Source organism: Dermochelys coriacea, chromosome 18 (genome assembly GCF_009764565.3).
Source record: "Dermochelys coriacea isolate rDerCor1 chromosome 18, rDerCor1.pri.v4, whole genome shotgun sequence".
Taxonomy (NCBI): domain Eukaryota; kingdom Metazoa; phylum Chordata; order Testudines; family Dermochelyidae; genus Dermochelys; species Dermochelys coriacea.
In genome coordinates this window covers 15,014,169-15,029,219 of record NC_050085.1, presented here as the reverse complement: position 1 = coordinate 15,029,219, position 15,051 = coordinate 15,014,169, and the positions used below count along the sequence as shown (strand labels likewise).

General features: G+C 49.0%; 1 protein-coding gene across 5 annotated transcripts in view; it reads right to left on the bottom strand.

Annotated features, from left to right (window-relative positions):
• Window positions 1-15,051, bottom strand: part of LOC119844931 (tyrosine-protein phosphatase non-receptor type 11-like) — an 84,121-nt gene that overhangs the window by 12,465 nt on the left and 56,605 nt on the right. For all 5 annotated transcript variants that reach the window (XM_038376411.2, XM_043499767.1, XM_043499768.1 and 2 more), the window contains 3 exons: window positions 3,848-4,042; window positions 727-919; window positions 430-549 (listed from right to left, as the gene is read on the bottom strand). In XM_038376411.2, the coding sequence (XP_038232339.1) occupies window positions 430-549; window positions 727-919; window positions 3,848-4,042 (508 nt within the window). The remainder of the gene's footprint in view (window positions 1-429; window positions 550-726; window positions 920-3,847; window positions 4,043-15,051) is intronic.

The following is a 15,051-nucleotide window of genomic DNA, read 5'->3' as shown; positions in this document are numbered from 1 at the left end:
AGGGCAGTGGTGACTGGGGTGGAATCCGCTATCTACTACGCCAGGCAGAGAACCAGGTGCTGCAGTTCAAAGATTGTAGCAGACAAAACTCCACTTGTGGACTAGCCACTAGATGGTGACAAAAGCACGATGGTGACAACAGCAAGGCTTAGGCCAGATGTATGTCATGGCATAACGCAAGAGGTTCCAGGCTCAAACCCCCGAACTCTTGCACTTCCTAAAGCCTTTGTTAAGGCACCACTGTTTGAGTAGGAGAAGCCAGGCTCAGGAGGCGGAGACATCTTATGGGAAGCGGCTACATGGACACCAGAAGGAATGCAAACAACGATCCAGTGGTAAAAACAGGGGACTGGACGGAGCACCCTGTGACGTGTTCTTGGGAGGGTTAGTTAGTTCATGTGTACCAAGTCCATGCTTATTATTAGTCACCTGTTTCAGATGAACCACAGCTCCAGATTTCTCCACCATGGGGTTTTTCTTGTAGTGGTCCACCAGATCCGTGAGTGTGTCGAACCTCTCACCTCCCCCAACATCATACTTCCCATCTGGCTGCGGGAGGAAGTGGCGAGTTATTAGCGTGATCAGAGCCTGCGCCATGTGCCTGATCCAATGCTCACTGGTGTCAGTGGGACTTTTCCCTCTAAACTCCAGGGGGAGCTGGATGGGGCCCGAGGAGAGCAAAGATAACCAATTCCCCATCCTAACAGCCAGTTCAGGGTTTCCTACCTGGTAACGGATCATCACATGAGTCACCCGTGGCTTCCGGTCTCCAGTCTCCATCTTGTCTTCATTCGTCAGCACCGATAAGACAAAGTCCCCTGGTTTGCTTTGGCTCTCCCGCACCAGGAAGCTCCCTGGCTTGCCTTTCTCAGTCAAGAGCTTCTCTGCCTCTTTGCCAGTCAGGTGCCCATGGTACCACCTGGGAGAATGGAGAAGGCAATCAAGATGGAGGTGAGACACACAGATATAGCAGCACTCAAAGAGAAAAAAATTTACCTTCCTAGAGACGGGTGGTGATTCAGATGCCACGAAGACTGGGCCAAAAAACTTTTACAATGCTACCTAGCTTCAGCTTTTATTGCAAACCCCAGGCTCGAACCAGAGAAGACAGAGCAAAGAGATGGGAACCTCTCAAGCTAAACCCAGAAAGAGTGCTCCCATGAGCTCCTGCAAAGCGGCCATGCTAAGTTTATACAGCTATCCTTGTCACTCACGAGACACTGCTTTTACAGCTCTGATCCCCACTGCCTGCCTAACTGGGGAAAGTCCCCAGCTTGGAATATTTTAAGAGTAAAACCCCAGGGACATTGGCTGCTATATGGTGCAATGGCACGTCAATACGTCACCTGGCTGAGAGGATGCAAACACCAGGACTTTTATTTGCCCTACAGGACAAATACAAAACAGCAGTAGCTTAAGATAACACATTGGCTTAATATACTAATTTATCCCTCTGGGATCAGCTCCTCATTACCTTACAAGTGAAATCAGTCTAGCAAATCTCATTAGGGAACATCTATATTTAAAGACACACAGCAGGACACTCATAACTAGCAGTCTTTGGTCAGCAAAAAGACCCACAAGTGGAATAGTCAAGGTTGCTGCAGCTCAGCAGTGAGATGCATTGGTAGAGTGCACCCTGTGGGTCTGGGCATGATTTGCACAATAAGCCCACTAGCTTCAGTTAGCACCTTTCAGCCACTCACTTTCCTGAGCACCAAATTCACCTGGAGATTTAAGAAAATTGGAGACAAATTACTGATGAGCCTTCTGCTTTCTGCTGTGCTGAGAGTTTGGGAAAACAGCAGGATTTGATCTGTTCCAGGAAACTAAACCTTGCACAGAATTACCTTCCTCCGTGTCGCCCTGCTTTTAAAATGCAAGCCCCGATTGCTCCACACCTTTTCCACTAGATGGCAGCTCTAACATGCTCCGGGCAGAGGGACACAAGCGCTAGCTAAGTAAGAGCACCTAGTGAAATAGCACTTTTCATCCGAGAGCCCAGCACTTCACAGAAGTGGCCATTTCCTACACAGCTGTTATGTTACTGCCACCTAGTGAGTCAGAAGTTAGGCTGGCTGAGCACAAAACACCATTCCTTCCAGCCTATTGCACGACTGGAACATGCTGCTTTCATTCCTGGACTCATTTGTTCACTTAGGTCCAGCAGCCTTGTTAGTTTAGCCTTGATCGTGGCAGGATGGTCCAGTGGTTAGAGCACTAGTCTAACACTTGGAGATCCACGGTGTGTTTCCTGATCTCTCACACACTTCCAGCATGACTTCGGGTAAGCGTCCGCGCGCCAGTGCTCCCGCCGTAACCTTCTTCCTTTTCTCCCAGTCTATCTCATCTGCTTATATTTACTCTCTTCAGTGAGAATGCTGTCTTACTGCATGCGTACAAAGCCCAGCACAATCCAGCCTCTCATCACTTCTCTGCCTTGGGGCATCTGGTGCCCACGCTCAAACAACTGGACAGTGTCTCTGGGCAGATGCTACTTGGTTCCCATTTGATGAGGTTGGCCCCTGGCCTGCAAGCCAGGCTGCCGGGAATTCAAAGTGGCCCAAAATATCTTCCAGGGACGATGCAACGGCATCACGTCATGTCTCGGCAACTTTTCCCAGAGGACAACGTTTATGGAGTGGGAACCAGCGAGGCTGATCCTTCGGAGCGGGCTGTGATGACAGCGATTTCAGCAACGGGCTGTGGGGCACCTGAAGAGCAAATCACTTCACACCAATTTGAGACGGTATTAGGATTACACGTATGGGTGAATTTTATTGCTGCTGAAAGTGATAGAATGACAGGACTTTGCTAGAGCCAGCCAGGCACTGCGCACACTTCCCACACGCTGCTCTGCAAATGTGCCTCAATCCCCATTCCCAGCACCCTCTGCTATTCCAGAACCAGATCCCGACACAGCTCTGCCCATCCATATCTGCAGCCCCCACCCTCCCTTGTATTGCTAGACCTGGGACCCATTTTCCTTAACACCGGAGATGCATAGTGCTGGCGAGGAGCAGACACCCTTTAAAAAAAAAAAAAAAAAAAAAACACAACTTTCACCATGCCAGAGTCTCTTTGGAGGGAATCAATACGAGGGGGGTTTCCACTTCTCCAGGGCTTCTGCTAGTATTAGCTGCTCTCACGCTGCAGGATGGAATGAGCAACTAACCCGTCTTAGCAACCAGGCAGCACATGTGCCGGAGGGACTTCCCAGCCGGGGCAGCTCACATGATAGCTCCACTCCCTGTGCACTGCCATTTCAGGAAGTGAGACTGTCCTGCTGCCTGACTGGGGCTGCTAAAAAGTTAGAGTAATTAGGGGCCATAAGTGGCATCTCTGCCTGCCTGCCCATGCATTTCTGGTCCAGTCAGACCAGCTCTTTGGGGGCATGTGACACTGGGGGAAACTCAGGAGGGGAAATCGGAGCGTGATGGTCATGGGGGCAGGGGCACTAATCTGGGACTCAGGGAAAGTGAGGTTACTGGAGACAAGTTTTCAATTCAACAGAAGTCAAAGGGATTCCCAGTGTTCCAGGTTCTCGGTCTGGTTCTAGCAACTGTCACAAGGGGTGGCGGGAGGGGAGGGGGGCAACGCCATCCTGCCCTTGCCGCACTGCTAAACAGAAGGGGGAAGGGATCACGAGGGTCTATGTGGGCAGCTCTCGGGCTATGAAACCCAAATGCGCCCAGTTTGGGGCTCCATTCCAAACCCAGCCCGGGTGCATGGTTAGCCTCAGAGCAAACCACCCCTGAGCACAACAGTGAGCGATGCTTGGGGATTTGCCCGGCATGTTCATTGAGAGGTGCCCCGGCCGGGTGGCAGGCAGAGAGCAGCAGCTCACCTTTCGGAGGTGGGGTCCTGGCAGTTCAGAGGGTATTTCAGTTCAATGACGTTGCTGTTTTTCTCCCGCAGCAGCCCCTGCTGCTCAGTGTAGTACTGCACCAGCTCGGCCAGGGTGGCAAACTTCTCCCCTCCATAGAGGTCGTAGTAGTCTCCAGTGTTCTGGATCTTAATGTGGGTCACCTCATCGTTTCTCCTGGTGGCAGAGAAGACAGGACATTGTATCAGTGCGGGGGGAGAGGGGGACCACAGCACACACAGGCAGTGAGCTTCGGAGTCCAGGGGCCCCGGTAGAATTCAAACATGAGGTAATCTTAACAAACCACTCTTATCTAGTGCTCTTCATCAGCAGATCTCAAGAGGCTTTACAAAGGAGGCTGGTACCCCCATTATGCCCATTTTACAGACAGGCAAGCAACTCCCTCCCTATGCCTCAGTTTCCCAAGTCAGTCAGCAGGCCAGTGACAGAGCTGGAAATGGAACCCAGGTCTCCCAAGTCCCAGTCCAGAGTTCTGCCCACTAAGCAACACTACCTCTACTGATACACCCACATTAATAGGCATCCACATCAGTTGGAGTCAAATCACACAAACCTCACATCAGATAATCAGTATTTTTTCCCCCAGCAATGCCCCCATTTAAAAGCACCTTGGGGCCTGATTTTCAGAGGAGCTGGGCATTTGCTTCTCCGAATCAACTTGGGCCCTACAGATGCTGAAGAGCCCCAGAGGTTTCTGTACTTGGTTCAGATTATGGTTTCTCCTTTCTAACTCCAGTTCCGAGATCTACTGCTCCCTCCCCCAGTTAGTGCATCTTGGAGATCGCTGCTAAGGGATGCTGGTGCATGTGCGTTACCTACCAACCCCAGGTTCAGAACCTGGCACCTCGGGACAGAGCGAGAATGATTGCTTCCTAGCACCTGATGGACATTTATTCAGGACACAAGACACAACTTGTGCACAAATTCTGCATGCTTGCTCCAGGACTGAATGAGCAGGGTGTTACTAGATGCAAGTGCAACCCTCACGCCTCCTGGGTGTGGTGTTCTGTCCCCTCTAGTTGCACTGAGACCACTTAGTTAAACGAGTCTGCTCTACAGCCTTAGCTTTTAGCTCATGCAGTGGAGGCTCACACACTAAGCTCCCAGAGGTCCCAGGCTCGATCCTGCCTGCTGATGACCGGGGTCTGGCGGCGTTACACAAGCAGGACCAAAGTGCAACAGCATTGTTGCACAGGACCCAGGACTGGATGCAGGCCAGGATTCAGGTCCACCGGCAGAGCTGCACAGGTTCCATCTACACAGCCCACAGTAAAGCAGGCTCCGAGTCCAGGTGGACAGGTTCATGTGCCAATGCTAAAAATAGCCCACCCCTCTGCCGAGGCTTCATAGAGCAAGTTACAACTCGAGAGCACTGTTGACGCAGCTGTTCTCAGGGCGGCAGCACACCCGGAGTCAGTCGACCCAGGCTGAGAGGCTCGCCTCCATGGGCTAGGCAGAGACCCTCTAGCCCAGCGCGGGAGGAGAAAAAAGCGGCTGCTGCAGAGTGTGGCTGGTGCCCATTGCTGGACGTGGGAGAGGAGTCTACGACAGAAAGAGCAGGATTCAGATCCTGTGCACTGGCTGTGACTTGGAGAAAGTTCCAGCCCACGCGTGACCTCTCTTGGAAAGGAAAGTGATGACCCGGCCTTGGCTAGAGTTCAGGTCCCCACCACCCCTCAGCATTAGAAGTCTAATGCAGGAGCTCCTCACTTAACGTTGTAGCTCTGTTCCTGAAAAATGCAACTTTAAGCGAAACGATGTTAAGCGAATCCAATTTCCCCATAAGACTTCTGGTACACAGTGATGATGATTATGAAGCTTGGTTGAGGTGGAGGAGTCAGAGGGTGGGGTATTTCCCAGGGAATGCCTTACTGCTAAATGATGAACTAGCAATTGGCTGAGCCCTCAAGGGTTAACTCTCACACTCTACAAGGCAGCTGGAAAGGAGGGAAGGCAGGCAGACAGAGAGAGAGAGACACACACACAGTTTGTGTTTGAGAGATAGAGATGCACATTTCCCCTTTTAAGTATGAAGAGTGGGATCAGAAGTACACTGCCTTGTTAATTAGATCAGCAAGCTGAGACCAGATGCTGCTCTGTCAGTCTGTGTGTCCTCCCTGCTCTATGGCAGATGGGGTAAGCGTGGTGCAGGAGCAGGAGGGAGGAGGAAACCCTTACATTAGCCCCCCCTCTTGTTCCCCTCCCCCCTACAGCAAGCAGGAGGCTTGGGGAGCAGCTCCAAGGCCGAGGGCAGGAGCAGCACATGGCAGTGGGGCAGGGACAGCTGAACTGCCAGCAATTGATAGCTTGACCAGCTCCACTGGGATGCTCTTCCTGCAAGCAGTGGACAAACGACATTAGAAGGGAGCATTGCACAACTTTACATTGCTGATCAATTAGGGAACATGCTCGTTTAATGACAAAACAACTTTAATGGGATGACTTTAAGCAATGAGTTCTTGTAGATAAAAGCAAATAAGCAGTAGAACTTGGACAGAGCTAAATTTCATTCTCTCCCTTCCCCCCCACCTCTAAAGTCATTGAGCCAGTTGGCCACTCCCGACTTCGCCATTTGCTGTGCCCCGGTGTCTGAGCCCCAAGTGCATGTGTTTACCGGCTTCTTCCAAGGGCCCCCTCAGCCCTTGTAAAACCGAGCCAGCTCCTGCCACAGCTCTTGCTACCCTTTCCAAGAGGCAGGCTAATTGCATTTTAAATGCACTTAGCGGCAGCCCTGCTGAGCTCATCCATGGTGGCTAGGAGCCTGTCAGAGAGAGAACAAGCGGCTCCTGGCCTCTATTTGTTGCCAAAGCAACTGCACCAGCAAGAGGGAGGAGACCTGGGAGATGCAAGGGGTGGGCTAGGTCATGCAGAAGAGAATCACTGGCTTTGGAGAACACAGAATTACAAGGGCACGATGTAGTCTGCGCGAGGTCAAACGGAACGAGGAGCCATATCCAAAGCCCACGGACCAAACGCAAGTCCTTCCCTTGGTGTCGAACAGTCCCTGGGCAAGGCTGCTTTCAACAGGACACCCCAGAAGGGGGCTACGTGTCTAGGAGAAAAGTTGCAAGAGGAGTGGTTGCGGGTTGTGCACTGGAATAGTTATATAGAACGCCGATACTACACCAGGACAAACTCCCAGTCTAGAGGCACTGCACTTCTGCGAGATGGGGCTGGTACCAGTGCGGCTTAGCCATGTAACTCGCTTGGACAGCTGCAGTAGTACAGGCCCAGTTCTGCACCAGGCCTACAAGACGACTTTGCAGCAGTGTCTTCCATCAGTGTAGCTGCTTCCATGCAAATTCTTCTAATCTAGACAAGCCCTTGCAGGCTGAGTTTTCCTTGAGGGGCTACTTCCAGTTCTTCTGAGTGAGGAAGAAAGCATCCATCACTGTGTAGATGGGTTGGGGGGAGGAGTCAGAGGATACAGGGTACGGGCAGGTTGATCTACACGACTGTGAATCTGCAAGCGTGCACGTGTTGGCCTGCGGTGTCTCCAGCCAGCAATGAAATGGAATGAGCACCAATGGAGTGAGGTCAGTTTGCATCACCTGATGTTCTAGCCCCGTTTTGCTGGCAGTTTTTTGGCCTAGATTTGGTCCTCAGATGGGCTTCCAGAGTCACTCCATCAATTGACAGCACAATCATTTCTGCATCTAGGGACTGAGACATCAAAAAGGAGGCTTTGGACATCACTGCGGCTGGAATCAGGATGAAGAAAGGAGGGAGAACTCGTTACATTTCATTTAATCAAAGCCAATGGATTTTGTGAAAGCATCTCTTATTCAGGTCCCACTCAGCAGGCAAGTCCCTTTTGAATGCACATAGCTGCATTATTTTATATCAATAAAAGCTATTCAAGAAGTGCAGATGAGTTTTAAGTGCCATCAGTATTGCTGAACCCTCGGTGACCCAGGGCAAAAAAGTCTGCCTTCCAGAAATGCAGCAGTAGCCACATGTTCTCTAGCAGCTCCGCTGCCTCAAAGATTCGTCAGCTGCCCACGTTAGGCCAGATCCTCCACTGGTGTAAACCAGCATAAGCTCCACCGGCAAATTCCACATTCATTGTGGAGCTGTGCCCATGTCCTGGGGAGCTCGGGCCGCTTACCTTCGATTCTGCCACAGAAGGAGACGTTTCTTAAGCTAATAAGAATGCTGCCATGAGCGGACCAGTTGGGGGAAAAAAAAAAAAAAAAAAAAAAAAAGACCGTACGTGCCTGTAGAATTTTTGGCCCAACAATACATAAAACCCACCTCTGGAGAGGCCGGCACTGCATGCCTACCCGATACATCACATACAGTAAACAGAGGCTCACAATGGCGAGTGGTGAATTTTAGTCTGACCTCCTCTCTATCACTTTTCACCTAGAAGCCCCATATACTGAGCACAATAGCTCTAGTTAGACCGCAGCATTTCAGTCCTCAAGAAACGAAACTGCCGGGTGCCAAAGGCCGAGCAGGAGCGACAGTTTTGAAAGGTCTGGTGTTTTGATGGAGTTACTGGGACATGCTTAACACCGGTCTGTAACTATGGCTTGAATTGGACCTGTTCGGAGTCTGTTCTAGTTGTGGTATAGACAGTGCCTTAAAGGTTTGGGAGCATTTGGATCTAGAGTTTAAGTTCAGTCCATTATAAGAAAAGAGAAGCCAGCTATGAAATTCCGCTCCAGAGCTTGGTGCAGACGACAAACCCTCCTCTCAGAAGAACCAGGCTGTTCAGATGCTCAGGTATATTGCTGCTGTGGACATAATAGGGAAGATTTCCAAGGTGATTCAGGGCCAGCTTTTCAAGTGAGATATGGAAAGTCTTTTCAAAGTCTGTCTCCAGCTGTGGTTACTCAGCCCTTCAAAAACACCCTGACCATAGTCAGAGATGGTAATCGTCACCACACGCACTGGAAACATCTTTAGTGAGAGGCAGAGTGAGCGTGGGTTAAAATCAGACCTTATCAACCCTTATGCAAAGCAAGTTTGTGCATATAAAGGCATCAAGAGGGGGGAGATCTCTAGGCTACGCTTCCCAATGTGACAGCATGGCCGGGCAAAAGTTTTGTCCTAAATTGGGCAGCATCATTACTGATCTAATCACAGCTGGCAGATGAAGCTCGCCAGCCATTTCATGCCTGAGGCTGGATGTGAAAAGCCCTTGCTCAGCACAGAACACACCGGATGGAAGCCACATCTTCGCCATTTGGCCAGATGCTCTGAAGTTTCATTCCATGGCTCCCTCCCCACAACCCAAGCCCATTAAAAACCTACAAAGCCCCAGTTCACTGAAATCCTCCCTCCACCCCGATCAAAAGGCTGCTAGCACTGCATGGATGCAAAGGGAAAATGGACAATCGGGGCCCTTTATCCAGGCAGCCCTCAAGGTCATGCTTAGCACAAAGGGCATTGAGGGATTTCATCCCCCCACCCCTCCTTTTGCAACTTTAGAAGTCTCACTGAACAGCTTCAAACTGGGCCACAGACCCCAATCCCAGAACAACATCCTCACCAATGCAAAGACCTGGCCTGATATATGTGAGAGAGAGAGAGAGAGAGAGAGAGAGCGAGCGAGCGTGCGCAAAGCTGAGATACACAGCTCACGCAGTGGCATTGCTACTGCTGGACAACAAAGACATTGTTCTAGCACTCGGACGCAGCACTGTTTGCTAGCAGAATCCAACTTCTCTGGAGATTTAAGAGTCAGCAAGTTCAAAACTGAGCCAAATGGTGCGTCCATGCCAAATTTCTCTCATGAGAAACCCTGATAATCTGTATTACAATGTCATATCTAGAGACCCTGTTAGAGATCAGGGCACCACCATGCTAGGCAATACATAAACACAGTCTCAGTCCCTGCCCTGAAGGCTTTGCAATCTACTTAGACATAAAAGGAGAGATATTTTGCATTTTTACTTCTATTCTACAGGTGAAGAACTGCAGCACAAGGAGATAAGGGGACTTGTGTAAGGTCACAAGAAATGGGTGACCGAGCCAGGATTCAAAACAAGATCTCCTGAATCTGGCCACCCTTCCTTGTATAACCTTCACATCAGCAGCAGCTTCTCACGTGTAGGACGAGCAGCAATGCCTGGAAGAGCCCTACCAGGGAAAATAATTCTGTCCTATATGTTCTGCTAATTAAGTGGGGATGCAGCCACCCACCAGTATTCAGAACAACTGGGTGAAACTCACTATGGGTAGTCAATGTTTTGCATGAGCTAAGAGCTCACCCAAACCCTCCCCACGGTCCCAGAGTGAACCACAACCCCCCCGCCCTTTTAAAAATGGTTGAAAATATTTGGGATTTTCTTTATAATTAGATTTCCTCCTTGGGAGAAGTTGTTCTCCATGCTGTTACTTAATTGGGCCAACTGAGAACAGCCTCAAGGCTTCCAGAACAGCTTCATTAGGTTTCCAGGCAGATTTCTAGACCAAAGACGCTCAGATTGGCAGGCACCTGAATCAGATAATTTTTGGCACCAAAAGGCAGAACAACTGGTCTACGAGTCAAAACATGAGCCACACTTGGCTGCTGTCCCCCCAAAGTATTTTTGGTCACATGTTTCATTGGGCAGAGCCACAAAGGCAGCCTAAAGCTCATCAGGCAATGTGTGACCCCACTTGCAAAAACACCAAAATGTTGTCTATGCAAAACAGGAAGAGCCTCCCACGTATTTTAGAAACTTGGTTGAAAACTTGGCCCTGCTCAGAGAGAGTAGCCTGGGTTCTCAGCAAAATGCTTAGTTCTCTACCATTGCATCATGCCAGAGAGCTGAACGTTATTCTCTTGCCTTTTGGGAGGCACATCCAACCGGACAGACAGAAGGTCAGAGAACTGAACGGCTCCGGAATGAACTTGAGCGTTGTCATCCAGGCAGTTAATGGTTCAAATCCAGGTTGGGTGCATGAAGGCTAGAACTCACCACCACCCGATGTCCCAGGGGCCTATGTGAAATCAGTTGATGTTCTCAGCACTCGTTCCCCATTGGATAGGTGTCCACAGTATAGCAATTTAGCAGAGAGTGGCCAAGGATCAAAAGGGCGTGGAGAGTGGATGAGAGTCTCCCCCTAGAATCAGTCTCTCCAGCTGAGGTTCAAAGCACATGTGAGCCTGCACTGTTGCTGCACCTGCTTGTTTACTCAGAAAGACCTTCTGGCATCTTTCACCAGCACTAGATTCACTTGTCGGGGGCTGGAAACTTTGGTGATCCATGCTATAGAGAAATCCCAGCGTTGAAGCACTTCCCTTCTTTACAGGCCCATCCAGACCACAGGTGCCCCTCAGCCACACTGAATTAGCTCTCTCTCTCAGTTCACCAGGCCCCAAACCAATATCCACAGGCACGTGGATCTGATGCCATCTCCTCCTTCCCACCAGCTAGCATGAGGCAAGGTGGGATGGCTTCACGCAGTAGCCTAACTTGGATGGGCACTTCTCCTGCAATCACCACATGGGGTAATTATGGAATGGGTGCAGATGGTTCAATCAAAGCAGGCTTCAATGGGGGCGGCAGGAGGGTAGCGGAGAGTTCTCCCATCCCGCTACCCACCATTCCCAAGATTTTTCTGCAATGGAGAGAACAAACATAAGGCAATTAGTGAGCTCATAAGTGGACAGTGGTTTCTCCACGGGGTTTGTGCTGCATAGATTCCAGGCTTATGTTTTCTGCTCCCGTCCAAACTTTCCATACAGAACAAGCTCCCTGCCTGCTGGTCCCGAAGTAACACTTCCCCCACTTTGCTGGTCAAGCCAGATTTGGGAAAACAAAATTTATGATTCAGAGGTGGCATTTCCAGGATGTACCAAGGTATCAGGCAAACCACAGCCCCAAGTCAAACTTGTAAAGCAAGAAATAGCAGCAAACAAAAAGCATTTAGGCCAAACTCTCTGCTGGTGAGTTCCTCGCAGTTACATCCACCAAGAGTTTGGCCCTTTATAAGACAAAACAGGATTTTTATCTACTTTTTGTCAGGTGAGAAACCTAGCCCTTGAGAAAGATAGCCTTGCAATTAAGGCACTTGACAGACTCAGAACAGCTGGTTTCTAATCCCAGCTCCGACACAGACCTCGTTTGTGACCTTGGGCAAGTCTCTCAGTTCCCTATCTGAGAAATGAAAACTCTTTGTCTGGCCTATTCAGACTGTAAACTCTCTGAAGCTGGGACTGGGTCTTACCAAACATACGTATATTGTGTTCTCGGATGGGACCTTTAGGTGCTAACATACTAAGCTGCCATGACAATTGCTTTTTTAGATGTTCTCAAGATTTCTTGAATTCCTCTTTCAGCCCCTTCTTTCCTCCTCATTCTGTCTATACTCTTGTAAACAAACAAACAGTATCTCCTCCGTAACAGAGCTTGATTTGACCCCTGCAGTGTGTATATGTAATTCATATGACAGAATCCTATATTCTGTCTCTTTGGTTATAGATTTAATCAGTCAGTCAAATACCAGGTGGAGAGTACTTTTACAGCTTTTTGCAGGGAGGAAGGGGGAACAACCTATAAAATCCAGCGTCTAGCTAACAATAACAGTGTCCTACAGAAGTGATAATAGGGACATCACTATGGGAGAGAGATGCACTCTAGCAAGATTTTATTACCCAGAAGCATTTTCTGTTGTATGCAGCAAACCTAGATAATATCTGTTCCCATAAAATGTGACCTATTTACCAAGTTAATAGGGTCTCTATTAGGTGCTTTTAAACAGATGTGTGTTACCGCTGTGGCCCAAGGCCAGCTGCATCTCAGGAAGCTTTCAAAATACTGTTTCCCCTTGTTTAAAGTTATTTACAGAGAGCTGATTCTGTAAATGGATCCTTGCTTTTCTCAGAAGTGATTCTAAATATTTGGATGCTTCAAAAGGCCAGAGACACAGCTCTAAGCACGCACCAGTTCCCACATGAGAACAGAGGGGTTCTAGGGTCTCTCTGACCTGCCAAGTAGCTTCCATCACATCACACCTGATGCAAGAGGCTAGTTCTGTTAAGAGCCAGTATTGAGCTTTATAAGATTGGGTATCAAAACCCTAATTAGCATCCAGTCCTTCCTTTGAACCAGTAAGAAGGAGTTGTGATTAAGTGCGAGGTGAAAACAGGGCTAGCTTTTACGGTATTTTTAGAACATCTTTTAATCAGGACTGCAATATGCAAATATCCGCTATGCAAATCAACACTAAGATGACTGGCTGAGCAACCTCTGATGTCACCATTCCACACCTCCCACCTTAACATTTTCCATAACTGTCCTTCAACCCAAATTAAGTTTTACAAACCTGTGAAAGTTTAACAAACAAAATCTTTCCCAAAGTGCCCCATTGTTCCCCAAGATCCTGGTCTATACTGGCTTTCTTGTGGCACCTTAGAGACCAACAACTTAGAGACTTTCTGTGCAACTGTAATAAAATAGGAAGGGTTGGCTTGTTGCCAGGTCCCTGTGAAAAGGCTCCACTTCTCATAACCCACATGAGCCAGTCCCTGAAAGGGTAATTCAGCACTAAGTAACCCACTGATGTGTGCACAGTCACCTTGTTATCCGTATTTCCCTAGCACCTAGCTACCCTAACAGAGATCAGGATCACATTGGTCTAAACACCATACAGACACAGAATAAGATAACTCGTGAGAAACTTGTATATTATCTCCTCCTTAATCTGAGTATTAGAGTCACTGCTGCATTTCTTCAGCTAAAGTTGCAAGACCCTTTCCATTCTATGCTGAAGCAAATGTCTATACACACACACACACACACACACACACACACACACACACACACACACACAGTGTGACAAGGCTCTATCCTTGCGTCCGTGGGTCCCGCATTTCCTGGCGGATTTCGTTAGCCTCAGGAGGCTCACTGCGACCCTCCACATAACCCTTCTTTCTATAGAGAAAAGGGTCACAGTCTACTGAGCCATTTTCATCATAAGCCAGCGAGGGAGGTGAGGAGAAGTTCTTTCCTTGCACAGTCTCTGTTGTCTCCCAGTTTCAGTGATTAATCAGGGGCAAAGGTGGGGGGGGAGAACCCGGGCCCACCCTCTACTCTGGGCTCCAGCCCAGGGACCCTAATAGTATCAGCTATGATAGCTGACCTTTTAGAAACAGGACATGTACAATTCCCTGGGCTACTTCCCCCACAGCAACCCTCACTTCCTCAAGCTCCACTTCACCCTTACCTCAGGGCCTCCTTCCTTGTGCCTGATATGGTGTGTACTACTCAGCCTCTCCAACCACGCAACTTCTTCCCACAACTCCTGACATGCCCACCCACCTGACTAACTGGGAGGCTTTTAACTAGTTTCAGCCAGCCCCTGATTGGCTTCAGGTGTCCCAATCAACCTAGCCTTCTGCTTTCCGGAAAGGGCTTAATTGGCCCCAGGTGTCAATTGACCTGGAGCAGCTGCCATTTCACTTTTCCTGGTACCAGGGATTTGTTTAGCCTGGAGCTAATATCTATCTCCCACTACTCTTCCATAGCCATCTGGCCTTGCCCCGTCACAATAGCTATTATTAAATGTATTCTGTTAGCACTGCTGAAGTACACAGAGCTTGAGACAGCCTCAGTTAATAAAAGGTTCAGTACTCACAGATCCATGTCAAAAATAAAGACTGCTCAAGAAAACTTCTCCTGATACTGGAAGAGCAGCTTGCAATATCCCAAATGTGGCAGTTATACTGACTAGCTGAAAACTATCCTAAGAGAGGGGCGGAAGGAAGAGAACAGAGATGGGGCCATGGAAGATTTTTTTGTATTTGTCTCCATTCAGATTTTTCACTGATTTGGAAAGAACTAACCTGACTCACTCAGAAGTTACCAGATTTTCCAAATAAGTACAAATAAGATAAAGAGGGTATTCTCCATTTCCAACCCTACACAGAGTAATTGCTGCAGGGACAGAAGCAAATAATCCAGGCTGCATAGAGTGAGAGGAAGAAGTGGGAAGAGGCTTTCAAGGGATGGGGACAGAGGCTGCTGCATCTTTTGTGGAAGGGCTTCTGAGGAAGACTTAACTGGAGATCCTTGAACATGTGGATCACTCAGTTTGGGGTCTGGTCAGCCAGAGCTACATCTAACATCTCTCCTCGGACCACGTCCCCTCTCTCACGAAGGGAGCTGCCTTTTCACACATTCTTTGAGATGCTGAAGGTGGAAGGCTAGGTTGCTTTCTGAAGAGGTACT